The sequence below is a fragment of the Alternaria ventricosa genome (genome assembly GCF_023758065.1).
Source record: "Alternaria ventricosa strain BMP 2768 chromosome Unknown scaffold_17, whole genome shotgun sequence".
In the NCBI taxonomy this organism is placed as follows: Eukaryota; Fungi; Ascomycota; class Dothideomycetes; order Pleosporales; family Pleosporaceae; genus Alternaria; species Alternaria ventricosa.
The window spans coordinates 332,098-345,744 of record NW_026055697.1 but is presented as its reverse complement, the minus strand read 5'-3'; the positions used below and the strand labels follow the sequence as shown (position 1 = coordinate 345,744).

At 53.7% G+C, this 13,647-nt stretch overlaps 5 protein-coding genes across 5 annotated transcripts; 2 read left to right on the top strand and 3 right to left on the bottom strand.

The window, feature by feature from the left end:
- Positions 1–421: 421 nt before the first annotated feature.
- J4E93_008580 (uncharacterized protein) lies at positions 422–2,218 on the bottom strand (the record flags this gene model as incomplete). Its single annotated transcript, XM_049346478.1, has 4 exons — positions 422–1,302; positions 1,354–1,763; positions 1,812–2,066; positions 2,115–2,218. 4 exons carry the CDS (start codon positions 2,216–2,218, stop codon positions 422–424), a joined length of 1,650 nt encoding a protein of 549 aa, XP_049196368.1.
- A 3,180-nt stretch (positions 2,219–5,398) lies between these two features.
- J4E93_008579 (uncharacterized protein) lies at positions 5,399–5,956 on the top strand (the record flags this gene model as incomplete). Its single annotated transcript, XM_049346477.1, has 3 exons — positions 5,399–5,456; positions 5,523–5,839; positions 5,891–5,956. The coding sequence occupies 3 exons, from the start codon at positions 5,399–5,401 to the stop codon at positions 5,954–5,956; spliced, it is 441 nt and encodes a 146-aa protein (XP_049196367.1).
- A 1,214-nt stretch (positions 5,957–7,170) lies between these two features.
- J4E93_008578 (uncharacterized protein) lies at positions 7,171–9,992 on the bottom strand (the record flags this gene model as incomplete). Its single annotated transcript, XM_049346476.1, has 4 exons — positions 7,171–7,422; positions 7,513–8,313; positions 8,927–9,924; positions 9,977–9,992. 4 exons carry the CDS (start codon positions 9,990–9,992, stop codon positions 7,171–7,173), a joined length of 2,067 nt encoding a protein of 688 aa, XP_049196366.1.
- A 156-nt stretch (positions 9,993–10,148) lies between these two features.
- J4E93_008577 (uncharacterized protein) lies at positions 10,149–10,961 on the bottom strand (the record flags this gene model as incomplete). Its single annotated transcript, XM_049346475.1, has 3 exons — positions 10,149–10,535; positions 10,589–10,825; positions 10,878–10,961. The coding sequence occupies 3 exons, from the start codon at positions 10,959–10,961 to the stop codon at positions 10,149–10,151; spliced, it is 708 nt and encodes a 235-aa protein (XP_049196365.1).
- Positions 10,962–11,197: 236 nt separating this feature from the next.
- J4E93_008576 (uncharacterized protein) lies at positions 11,198–13,605 on the top strand (the record flags this gene model as incomplete). Its single annotated transcript, XM_049346474.1, has 3 exons — positions 11,198–11,990; positions 12,037–12,127; positions 12,174–13,605. 3 exons carry the CDS (start codon positions 11,198–11,200, stop codon positions 13,603–13,605), a joined length of 2,316 nt encoding a protein of 771 aa, XP_049196364.1.
- Positions 13,606–13,647: the final 42 nt, after the last annotated feature.

Genomic DNA, 13,647 nt, shown 5'->3' with positions numbered 1-13,647 from the left:
GAGGCGAATAGAGGCGTGGTGCATGATTGTTAGAGGTGAGATTGAGTAGGGTACTTGAGTGGAGTGAGGGTGGTTCGATGGTGGGTTGTGTTGGAGGTTGGACGTGCTTGGTGAAGGCTTGTCTTGCTTGGTGTGTTGGTTCGTGTGATCGAGTCTACCTAGGTACGAGCAAGTATCACCAACGCACCAGATATCGAACGCGTGCGTGAAAGGAGGATGAGACATGATAGAGGTTTTTAAAAGTCTAGTTTCTTTCTTTCTTTCCTTTGCATAATCCGCATATTGTAGTAAGAACACATGAAAATGGAGTGTACCCTTGGGTTACTACTCTGAAGGCTAATCGTAACAAATACACATCAACCTAATATACGCCTTGACATTCAACCTCGCATACAAAATACACGTTCTTGAACAGAGTGATCTAGAAATGCTCCTTCCAGAACTTGAAGTTGACCTCCTGGCATGCCGCCTGCTTACACGCCTTCTTGATGTCGCGCGCCGCAACGTTAGGACCGCAGAAGTAGACACCAACCTCTGTGCGTAGCGTGCTTTCCAGACCGTTCATGTAAGTGCGGTCCAGGATACCATCGCGCATACCGCAGAACAGGCGTTGGAAGTCGGGACGACCGAAGTTGGTGCGCGACTTGAGTTCTGTGAGGGGATCCTTGTCGGTGCCTACAGAGTTGAGAACAATGTTTTGGGCAGTGTTGACGTCCATCTTCTGGGTGAGGTAAGTGTGGATGCGCAGGAATTGGTCGCCATCTGCGCCGCCGAGGGACTGCGCTTCGAGCGATGAGAGGAGGGTCTGGAACCATTCAAAGGATGAGGTGTCTTTGCAGACCCAGATGAATTCGACACGGCGGAGACGCTTGGGTGGGTTGGGGCTGAGACGGAGGTGGTAGATGGACTTGAGAATTGAGGCCCAGGGTGTGACACCAATACCGGTTCCGATGAGGACTGCGACTTCGTTCTCGAACACGTCCTCTGCGGGGGCTCCGTAGGGTCCGTCGATGCGGAGAGCGGGCATCTTTTGGCCGTGCTGAAGTGCGATCTCGTACATGCCCATGGGGTCGAGCTCGTCGTAGAGCTTGGATTGCGATTGACCAGCACCGAGAGCATCGGCAAGTGCGCGAGTGAAGTCACCAACCTGGCGCACGTGAACCGAGATGTAGGGGTCGTTGGGGCAGGAAGTGATGGTAAATGGATGCCACTGATGGTAGCTGACATCCGGGCAGTTCAGGAAAAGCCATTGTCCGGGCTTGTACTTCATGCTGGGCTTGGTGAACTGAATCTCAACGGCATCTATTCGGCGTTAGTGAAATCCTTCGAAAACAACGTTGATGATCTGCTTACCGTATGGGTGGCGAACAACCTTGACGATCTGGGTCTGGCGTCTGCAACGAATCTCACGGTACAGACGATCGAAGAGGTAAAGACCACCTCCCACAAGCTCCCATCGCCATCCCTCGTAACCAATGCAGTGGGTCCAAAAGTTGTCGTGATCGAATGGAGAGAAAGCTGGAGCGGTATCACGGACGAAGCAGCTGGTCGCGTGTGTGTACATGCCGAGCAGGAACGGGATAAACAGGTGATGCGTGTACCAAAAGGTCTCGAACGATTGTTGGCGAATCCTGTGGTGGGCCGTGGTGTAGATGAGAAGCATGCACAGCAACATGATATGTCCTGTGATTCCACCAGCCTCAGCGTAGTGGATTTGCAACGCGATCTGGGGTCGGACCTGGACACGTTCGACGTTGAAGAAGCTGTCTTTGTTAGCAAAGTCAAGCTTGGTAAGAGGTATATCAGCTCACTTGACGTAATGCGCCGCTACGTGGAGGATAGTGAAGAACAACATGGCGTAGGCGACTTGTCGATGGAACCATTGAGACTCATCAAGTGGCAGTACGCGCACCTTGGGACGGAGCCATCGGAGGATGTTTCTGCACATTGGCATGACGATGACCATGGTGTCGACTGACAGGACAAGACCTGCACCTCGAGATACCCATACTGAGTACTGCAGAGCGTTAAGCGGTGCTAAACGTGCGTCACCAGCTTGTTTCCACCTGACTAAAGTTAGTAGTCGATCGATGATATGAGTAAGGGCTTCCTACCATCCTATACCGAACAGGGCCCAATGGAAACCCCAGAAGAAGATGTGAAAGAAGAGTTTTTGTGGCGTAAAGAGCCTGGAAAACGATGTGCCGCCGCCGCCCATGATGAATGTTCTTCCGCGGTAATCGGTTGTGTCGTCAACAAGTCCACCTCAGGCGTGCCGTTCAACGGTGATTATAGAAAAGATTAAAGAGTATACGCGTGGTATAAGCGAACCCAACCAGGAAATAAACGATCCAGTCGAAGTTCGACCCGGCCAGCCAGATACGAAGTGAAGAAAAGAATGTGGGTGTCCCGGGACGAGCGGAGTGATGTAGAGAGAGAGCGCGCGGATGGGGAGGAGGATCCAAGGCTGCCGGGAACCAAGGGTATTAGAATGTCAAGCCTTGGGAACAAGCCGAGTCAACGTGCGCAGATCAGGTGCAGATAGGCAAAGCCGTAAAACCTGGGTAGAGCGGCACGCTGTGCTGAAACCGACAGGGCCTGTTCGGTACGGATGTGGCTCAAACCGATGCCCCACGAAGGTGCCGTATACCAGGAGCCGTTAAGATGGATGACAGAGGTTATGACCAGGGAGGGACGTGATGCAGAGGAAATCCGGTGGCGCCAAACCTGAATAGGCGCAAGGTCGGATTTTGAGGTATCGAAGTTGGGGGAGGGGTTTGCTGCTATGCGCGAGCGGCTAGTGTGTGAAGAGCGTCTCAGACTTGAAGCGCCAGGCACAGAACCATGTTTTCCTTGCAAATGCGGTCGTATGTTCGGAGCTCAAGATCTTCAGTTGCTCTTGGATAATGCGCAGTAGGAGTACAGTGTATGCCGGCGAGTGGCGAGGCGATTGCCGTTTCGCTAGTGGGTTTGTTGGGGCTGGTGTTGGTGAGGCTGCGAGGCTTGCGAATCTTCACGATCTACAACTGTCAAACTTCAGACGTGAGTGCGATCTGACAGATGGGCCTGAGCCGCGTGGTAGGGTTTCGGACGGTATTTCCTGAGGGGTGCGATTGACCGTTGGCAGATGGGCTCCGATTCTTTTGATGGGGTTCACGACGGATAGGCGAGGCGCGCTGAAACGATGCACGTTGGAAGGCGGGTCGTAAAGGGATAGGAAAATCAGGACGGGTATCTGAATGAATCGCTGAAAGTGGTATTCGCTACGTTATGTCGTTAGGTTAGATGCAGAGGCTGGTAACTTTGGGATTGATGACTGCAGTCGCGGAGGGGATAGCGTTGGCAGGTACGGAAGGTACGCATTGGGGTGGCGGATCTGGTTCTAAACTACCGCCCCTTGCGCAGAAGACTGCATCGAAGACGCGAAAGACACATGGTAGGAGCCTGCTGTGGCTTTTGCGTTAGAACCGCCGAGGCTTGAAATCATCGCTGTTGAAGGCTCTCTGTGCTCGTGGTTGGTAGCACCAAATCTAACGGGCGAGCATTGGCGTGGCGCACACTACCAATCAGGGGCTGTCTCGAAGCGCTCGAGGAACCCCCACAAAGTTTGAGCCCGCTACTGCGCTGTGCTGGCTGCATGTGTACAAGATCTCGCCTCTATTTTGGGACCGTCTCCATCGTACACGGCTCGACGGACGGCAGCATGCGAATTGCCGGCCTCGTGGATGGCCGACGATATGAAGAAAGTCTTGTTAGTCCCGCCTTAGACCGTGATGCGGGAAGCGGTGTGCAGTGCGAAGAAAGCCGAGAGAAGTGGTTCTCGGCGATGTGATGGTGCTGAGTGATGGTGGAGGGCTAGATTCTGAACTGTCTCCAACTCCGACATCTGGATTACACTATCATAGATTTCCCAATTGGGAAGCAGCGTAAACAGATGCCACGGTCGCGCCTTCATTTTGCTCGCCGTTGACCAAAGCACACCCGCAGAAAACAACATCAGGCCATTGTTCTGTCCACAACCACACATGCCCTCTGATCGACAGCTTGTGAACCACGTTCAATTCTCCGACAGGAGCCCTGCCAAAAGCTTCACCATGAGTGCGAACTGATACCGAACGAGTATCGTACCACTTTGTTTTGCGTCAACGTCTGCCATGGCTGCCAGCCCCCACCGTGACGGCATTGACAGGCACGAGGGCATCTGAAGTAAACTTCGTCGTATGATGTTGTTTGATGAGCAAGCCTGAGGAACCAGGAGCGAGCTTCGATATGATCTTCCATGCAGATGACTGATCATCATGCGCCGGGTTTGCGGTTGGAGAACCTGAGGCACAGAACAGAAACCGGGACTCAGGCATCCGTCGGGACGGATTATCTGAGTGCTGCCGTGCCGCACGTGCGATGGCGATATCTGCGGAGAATTACCTATTCGATCAGAGTGGCCGATTGTTCGCACTGCGCTGGTTTCATGGCTATCGTGTACGTCAGAGCGAGTGGTAACGCGAATCGGCTTGCGTAAAGGCGTTTTGCAAACTCTTCGCCGCCACCATCAACGAAGTAGCGGTATAGAATTGAATAACGACCTGAATAATGTCTCCGCCGAGAAACAGTCACCAAGTAGTCTTAGACAATGGCTACATACCACGTGAACGCGAAGATTCACGCCTAGCTCCGCCCTCGCTACACTACCTTTGCCAAGCTAGCGAGCATCAGCCGTTCATAGGATTGATAGGATAGACTAAAATGGCGGCGCGATCCAGGATACTGGCACCGTGGCTGCAGAGAGGCTGGCGTCGCATGCAGCATCACAGCAGCCCAGCCAATCGCGCCGCCCACACGCCCAATCGTCCACGAAGCGGGTCAAGCGGCTACGAGCGACCATCTCTCCCCCCAGCGCGCGCCGAGCCAGAAGAAGAGTGCGACAAGGGTGCGCGATGCAAGGCCCTGGCGCATAAACTGTCTCTACAATTGCGGTCGACACCCGCTGTCGCTCCCGATATACTGACACGCCTCACGTCGCGAAGCTCAACGGCAACACCACGCTGCCTGAACACCTAACACGCCTGATACTCGCCTACGCCTCAGCCCACCATAACACCTACCCACTATACACTCCACTCGAGTTGCTCCGTGCCTGATCTCCCCAGAAGCCTTACCGCTTTCGCCACGCCTGCAAACCGCCCATCCGCGACCAGGCCAGTGTCTATAACACAAAACCTCGCCCTGCCACACCCAAGCCCATCGATGCTCATCTGTCGCTGAGGGACTACTGGTAGTCGAAGGGACATTTCCACTTTCTTTTCTTCATTTTTTCTATTTACCTTTATTTTCTCACCTATACGACCGCGGGCTCGGTTTATTGCTCGTATCCTTTCTTTATAATACCCGTATTTCGACAATGGGCAAGTTAATCAAGAACCACTGGGCGCGCCTCGTCATCCTCACGGCTGCTGCGTGTAAGTCTTACCCCACAGCCATCGACACCACCACCACCACCAACACCATACTAATTACAACTCCAGATCAAATAGGAGCTGCACTCGAATGCTTCTTCTGGCCCAAGATCTTCTGGGACTTTGCTACCAAGAACCTCGATGGCGCCGTAAAGCCCATCCCCGTGCTCCAAGTCATCAACATGATTCTCGGCTTCATCGGTCTAGCATGGGAATGGCCATTGCCACTGCTCGCTGGCACAGGACTACACCGCTCGATTGAAGCGCGCCTGATCATCTACCCGCTCAGTGCGCTGTGTGCGCTCTTGATCTACCAAGGCACCAACTCGGGACTCTACTACATCATCGGCATGGGAGCGTACTTCTGGGCATTTAGCGAGGGCGAGGTATGTGCCATTTTATCCCTAGTAGACATCGACATACTAACGTTATTCAAGGTCGTCTGCCCCGAGCCATGGACTCTCCCCAAGCGTGGTTCCACAGCCCGCAAGATGACCGCATAGTCTGGCCTTTCCGTAGACAGCAACAACAATGCACCTCAACTTCGCTTCTCAACAAACTATACCCCACACACGCCTTTCCATGTACAATGTCCACGTAGACGACGTACCACTCCCCAACTCTCTGGCAGACCACCCACCAATGATTTAGCGATTTTCCGGAACCGCCCACGAGCGGAGGCGTTCACACTCAGCATCCAAGACGAGCAGCAGCAGCATTCATCTCACGATACCAAAAACCCCAACAAACGAGCAGTCGAGCATCCTATCCCGACCAGAACGCCCCCGAACGATCCTAGTTACTATTTTCACGGCGTCATGCAGCGAATGTACGGGCGCTAGGTGTTTGCACTACTAAACACTTTACAAACGAAAACAAAAATGAATCAATAACACAAAAAACACATCATGACACATTTGCTCACTGCACTTATCGCTCTCACCCATCGTTGCCATTCTCCAAGGATTTACCTTCTTGCATTTTTGCTCTGACTGCTGTGACATCTCTGACGTGACAAAACCTGAGGCAACTCCTCGTTTCAGCCCCATCCTTTCCCCACAATTCCCTTGCCCGTTTTGAGAAGCCGTTTGTTATGCAGTGTGTGCCTTGGCCTAACGAGCTTCTTACAGCTTGCGCCTCAGTCAAGATCATCAAGAAAATTGGCTGAACCCCTCTGTCGTAGCCAAGGTGGTGGTGGAAGCAAAAGTGACATGCGTGGCGTGTTGATTAGTTTGAACAACCGACTCATACTGTAGTACTCTGTATTTCAGACGTGATGATTACATGCCCGTACCGCCGGTAGTGATGAGAAGCGATGCTTGTGGCTGTTTCCAATGAATTGGTGTGGTTGGTCCGCTCATCTGAATTGAGGAGATGAACTACTTCGCGTGGTTCTTTTTTCTTAACACGAGAAACGAGGATAAGAGCCGTGGAAGCGCATATCAGAAAGCTCGATGGAACATTATCAATGTAGAAGCGTGAAAATTACACAGAACTACAGAGAAGATGCATGTCCAACACGTACCTTTTCTGTGCAAAAGCGTCAAGATCATAACATCGTATTGAAAAAATGTGTCTCTACCCTAACCTCTACATAAACACCGTGCCATACACAACTTCACCCGCCAATACCAACACCAGCAACCCCCCAAATCACTCTATCACTCTTGTACAAATTATCGCCTCCATCTCCATCCCCATCCCTCAACCCTCACATCTACTGCCCCTCCGGCCCCTCAATCAAAATCTTAATCCCCTTCCCTTCCTTGACATCCGCAAACGCCTTCTCCGCCTCATCAAACTTGACCTTGCCCGTGATAAGCTCCTTGACGCTGATCCTGCCGCCCGCAACGAGATCGATGGCGGTTTGGTAGTCGCCGGAGCCGTAGCGGAAGGAGCCTTTGACGTTGAGTTCCTTGGTGCACATGGCCATGATGGGGAAGTTGATGTCGGGTTTGCCCATGCCGCCCTGGGGTGGGTTAGTATTGTGGAATGAGAGGTGGAAGGGGGTATGTGGTGGGGTAAGAGGGGGATGGGGAAGGGAGGAAAGGAGACAAACCTGAACGTATGTGCCACCCATCCTCAAAGCATGAATCGCAGTCTGAATACACGGCTCCGCCCCACTCGCATCAATAATAACATCCGCGCCCATCCCCAGCCCACACTCCCTAACCAGATTCTGCGCATTCTCCTGCGCACTCACTCGCGCGCTCTTGAAACTCGCGTTCGCCGCGTACTTGAGCGCAAAGTTGAGCCGCTCGTCGTTGATATCGACAGTCACAATCTTCTTCGCGCCGTACGCCTTCGCAACAGCGCAGCAAAGCAGACCGACAGGCCCAGCACCGAATACAACAACAGAGTCGCCGGGCTTGATAGAAGCTTGCCGTGTAATGTGTACGGCGACGGCGGTAGGTTCAATAAGCGCACCCTCCTCCATACTCATATTGCCCGGTAACTTATAGCAGTAATCCTCGGGCAGGCTATAATACCTCGCAAGCGTACCATCATACGGCGGCGTCGCCGCAAACGCCATGTCAGGACACAAATTGTACTTCCCGTCTTTGCAGCGCACGCAGCGGCGGCAGGGCACACCGGGTTCCATGGCGACTTCATCGCCCACTTTGAGGCTCTTGACTTTGTCGCCGACGGCGTGCACGATGCCCGCGGATTCGTGGCCGAGCACCATCGGCTTCTCGACAACGAAATGCCCGATTCGGCCTTCGACCCAGTAGTGTACGTCTGAACCGCAGATGCCGGTCCATCGCGGGCGAACGAGGACGTCGTAGGGGGAGGGGAGTGTGGGGATGGGCCGGTCTTCGTAGATTACTTCGTTTTTGGCTTTGAGGATGAAGGAGGGGTTCTGGGGGCCTGTTAGTTGAAGCGTTCAGACTATTCATATGGTGGTTGTAAAGGTATCGCATGTTTGGAGGGGCATGGTGGGGCAGTCAAGCTATACCTTCTGGGTTGCTGTTCGTGTCGCCATCGTGATATATTGTGAGATTTTCAAGTTCAGTCGCAATAGTTACAGAATCAATTGTTTGGGAAAGAAATAAGTAAGAACACGTCCCTCCAAAACTCACGCGCAGGTGAAATGCTAATGACGATACAAACGGTGGATCCTAGTAGCCCTCGCGGCAAGCTATCCCGCCTGGGTTAGGAAATGCCCCTCCATTGCAGCGCGGGAGTCTGGAAGCTGTTCAAATTATCCGTAACAATTATCCGGCGCTTGCATCACTGTTCTTGGAAAGCTGGAGTGGGTATCTCGGCGTTGCTCCGAGGTCGCTATGCAGCGCCGCGGCTATGCGAATGACCAAACCAAATTGCGCATGTTCCGGTTCGTGGGCCACCTTGCCATTTCGCCTTAGTGTAAGCTCGCCGGGTCTTTTGAGAGGGTAATGTGCGGCAATCTTGGTTGGAATATCTCAGCTGGCCTTTGAATTCTGCCTTTTCCAACATGACCACCAGCAAGTCACGAGTGCATCATCGTCTTGATCTTCGCTCGCCTCGGACGGGCCCCAGTCATCGCGTCCTTTCTCTTCTCCTTCTTCCACTACCTGTAGCCCAAGCTCTAACATCCGGCGGCGAAAGTCCTTGATTTCAGGCAAGTAAGCGTCTCGGTATGGAAACTCGATGATCACTGTAGCGTTATCGTCCGGAGACAGCCAAACGCCGATGGTATCAACCAACATGTGCGGATGGTCTGGGGAGTAGAGCGAGTCTGCAGCAAGAATCAAGGGGAATTTGGCGGGAATGGATGCGTCATCGCCAGTACTGTTGTCGTCTAGCAGTGGCTCACAGGAAGTAGGGTTTGTCCAGTCAAGCATAGCTGTGCGGACTGTCCCGCCATTGAGACTGACGGCCTCCTGATTCTGTTGCGCATTGTAGGCCAGGTTTGGGCAGATGCTGGGCAGATCTGTCAGAACAACGTCTGCGCCCAAGCCTGCCATTGCCAGCCCAACTAAGCCCGTACCCGATCCAAGCTCAAGGACTTGTAGCCGATTTTGTGTGTCCGGAGAAACGAGATTGAAGGTTCTGAGGCGCTTCGCAAGCATATAGGAAGCAGCCCAGGTCTTCAGGCCCAGATCGTCGCCTGTCATGGCAGGCTCGTGGATCTTAAGCTCGAATGAGTCGGACGAGGTGGGAATTTGGAAAGTGCGCGACATGGTGCTCATGGCAGATCGACCGGATCGTTCACTGAGGCGGGCGCTGGCTTGATCCCATATGCGCTCCTTGACCTCATCGTCTTCGATCCATTGCAGCCCGCTACTGATAATGGTAGTAAGGTACCGTGTGACACCTTCTGGATTAACCTGAACTACAGGCTCGCGCGCCTCTATCACCGCCTTCCCATCGCGATCTGTGTGCCTTGTATTCGTGTATTCCCAGGAATGAGGAGCGGTGGTGAGGAGCGCGAGGGTTTGGAGGAGGGCCTCAGCGGAGGGCTTGGTATAGAGTTGCGGTAGGTCAAGGACTAGACATGGATTTAGCACCAAGACATGCAGATGCAAGGCGCAGATGTATACCATCTAACATGGACATTCTGAAGCGACTATGGCGAATGCGCGGGAAAATTGTTGGTCGGTGGGGTGCAGTACTCACCAGGTCCAGCGTGGGCCCAAGCTAGCCATCGCGGGGCTAAGATGCAGGTACCACAAGCAGATATTCTGATAGTCCAACGCTGCCTATTCGCCCGTCTCAAGCCTTCTTTAGGGTTGTCTTAAAGCCGTAGTATGCTTGGTCCATGTCGAATTGGAACTCGCGCGACTGCTCATCGCTCAGTTTCTCGGCGGCCCGCATTTGGTTCAGAGTGATCAGCCACTGCACAATCTTGCCCTTATTCTCGAATTCGACATCTGTGACCTTGTTGACAGCCTGGATGATCTCGACAAGGAGAGGGTGTAGGGTGTCCTTCTCCACCAGCCCGATCTTGATGGCGTCGAGCAGAGTGATGAAGGTCTCGGTCGCGTTGACGACCAGCGTGGCGTCAGCAAAGTCGCCTGACTGAGCCGGTCGTGATGGTCCCTGTTCGACGGTAGCGGGTATGCCAACGCGCAGTCGTTCGATAGCTCGGGGACATTCCATCTGGAGTCATGTCAGCCTAGTACTGGAGAAGCTCAAGACTTGCTATGACGTACATGCCATTCCTTTGCAAACTGATCCAGGTCACCGAATGCTCGCGCGACAGTCTCATTGGCAAGATTGGACTTGTACTGCTTCATCAAGCGGTTGCATGTCTCGGTGTAGTCGGCTTCGGCGATGGAGTCTTTGAGGTAGGCCTTTTCTATGGCGTCGAGCGTGATGATGATGCTGTAGATCTCGGCGAGCGAGTCGTTCAAGTCGCGCTCGGCATTGGTCGTAGAGAGCTTGACTTCCTGGGTACACAGTGAGGATGCGCATGCGGAGTGGGACTGAAGCGCGTCATACCTCATCAAGGTTGATGGTCGCGGAGAGATTGGAGCGCGGAATGTAGGGCGTCGGCGCGTAGGCCAGCTGCCTGCCGTAGGACATTATGAATTACGAGAGATGAGTTGATCTTATGTATAGAGTCGCGGGCTCAGTTGAGTGGTGCACAGTTGTGTTATCGATGCGCCGTAGCTCATCGCGTGGGGAAGGCGCCAGGGATCCAGTGCGTGCAAGGGTCCTTAGCGCTGGAACTTTTTCGAGGCCCAAGTTTTTCAATCGCCAGCTGCACGCCCGGCCAACAACACCCTCGCGCCTACGAGGAACCGCCAGATACCGCCGACATGCCTATCTCCAAGGCGACCAAGAAGTTCCAGAAGGACAAGCTCGGCGACGTCATCAAGCGCCGCAAGGATGTCGCCAAAGTCAAGCAGAGGAAGCAGATGGACACCAAGAAGAAGGAGCGCAAGGCCCGCGACAATGCCAAAGCCGACGACCTAGAGGAGGAAGCCGCGAAGAAGCCCAAGACGAATGGCGCCAAGGACGACAACTTGGGCGAAATGTCCATGGACCAGTTCTTCCAAGGCGGTTTCCAGATTCCCGAGATGAGCAAGAAGAAGACCAAGCCCAAGACCGGCAAGCGCAAACGTACACCCGTCGAGGAGGATGCGCTGGAAGGCTCTGATGAGGACATGGAAGATGCGCCCGACGGCACCGACGAGTCCGGCTCCGAAAGCGACTCTGGCGACGACGCAGACACACACAAGGCGCAGCTCGAAGGACTGGCGGAGAAGGACCCCGAGTTCTACAAGTACCTCAAGGAGAACGATGCCGAGCTTTTGGACTTTGCCGAAGACGCCGACCTTGCAGAGATTGACGCTCTGTCTGCCAGTGAAGACGAGGCCACACCAAGAAAGAAGCAGAAAGCCCAGAAAGCGCAAGAAAGCGCATTCGACGACGAGGAAGACGCGGGCAATGAGCTTGGCTTGAAGACAATCCAAAAATGGAAGGCTGCCATGGAGTCGAAACATTCCCTGCGCGCCATGAAGGAGGTCGTTCTGGCCTTCCGCGCCGCATCACACATGAACGACTCGGAGGCTACTAAATCATACAAGTACTCCATAACCGACCCAGATGGTATGATCTTCAACCTCCATCAGATAACTGAGCTAACAGAATATAGTATACCACCAGGTCCAAGTAACTACTCTTCACCTAGTACCCAAGGTCCTCCAACATCACTTGCCCGTCAAGGAGAGCGCTGGAGGCAGGATGTAAGTAATCACCCTACTTCTTCAGGATGCTCACTAACAATCTCAGTCGCGTTGCTACCGACTCGAAGAAGTTCCGCACACTTACTCCCCTCCTCAAGTCGCATACCGTCTCGATACATCACCTCCTTGAGAACCTGTCCGATGCGAAGACCCTCCAGATGACACTGGACTCGCTCTCCCACATGCTCCCATACATTCTGTCCTTCAAGAAGGTCGTTCGTGAGGTCGTGCGCTCTGTCGCATCAGTCTGGTCGGATAGTGCCAACAACGACGGAACAAGAGTGTCGGCTTTCTTGGTTCTGCGACGACTAGTAGTCATTGCGGACCCAAGCATCCGCGAGGCTGTCTTGAAGCAGGTTTACCAGGGTCTCGTCAAGAGCGCAAGGAATACCACAATCCACACCATCCAGGGTATCAACCTGATGAAGAACACCGCAGCCGAGCTCTGGGGCATCGATCCCACTGTTGGCTACACCACGGGCTTTGGCTTCATCCGCCAGCTCGCGATACACCTACGCACAAGCATCACCAACAAGACAAAAGACTCCTACAAGACCGTCTACAACTGGCAATACGTCCACTCGCTCGACTTCTGGTCAAGAGTCATCTCCATGCACTGCGAGACCCTCCGCGAAGCAGAGTCCGGCAAACCCTCACCCCTCCGCCCCCTCATCTACCCCGTCGTCCAAGTCACCCTCGGAGCCATGCGCCTAATCCCCACATCGCAATACTTCCCCCTGCGCTTCCAACTCATCCGCTCGCTGCTCCGCATCGCCCAAGCAACCTCCACCTACATCCCGCTCGCGCCCGCCCTCGTCGAAGTCCTCAACTCGGCCGAGATGAAGAAACCCCCCAAGCCCAGCACCCTCAAAGCCCTCGACTTCAGCATCAGCATCCGCGCAACCAAAGCCTTCCTGCGCACACGCATCTACCAAGACGGCATCGGCGAGCAAGTCGCGGAACTCCTCTCCGAATTCTTCATCCTCTGGACAAAAAACATCGCCTTCCCTGAACTCGCCCTCCCCGTCATCGTCATGCTAAAGCGCTGGGTCAAAGCCATGACGAAGAAGAGCTCCGGAAACAAAAACACTAAAGTCTCGTCGCTCATCGCGCTGCTCGTCCAGAAACTAGAGGCTAATTCCCGTTGGGTCGAGGAGAAGAGGAATAAGGTTGAGTTTGCGCCGAATAACCGTGCGGGTGTCGATGGGTTCTTGAAGGATGTAGAGTGGGATAAGAGTCCGCTCGGCGCGTATGTGGCGGGTCAGCGTAAGAGCAGGGAGCAGAAGGCTAAGTTGCTTGAGGAGGCTAGGAAGACGGAGGATAGGAAGAGGAAGGAGGGGGAGAAGTATGATAAGAAGGGTGGAGAGGAGTTTGCGGCTGATGAGGATGAGGAGGAGGAAGAGGAGGTTGAGCTTGATGGGTTGAGTGATGAGGATTTGGAGATGGAGGATGATGAGGAGGAGAGTGATGATGAGTAGAGTGGTTGTTTTGTACTGTATCGGATATTTTGGTGTTGGGTT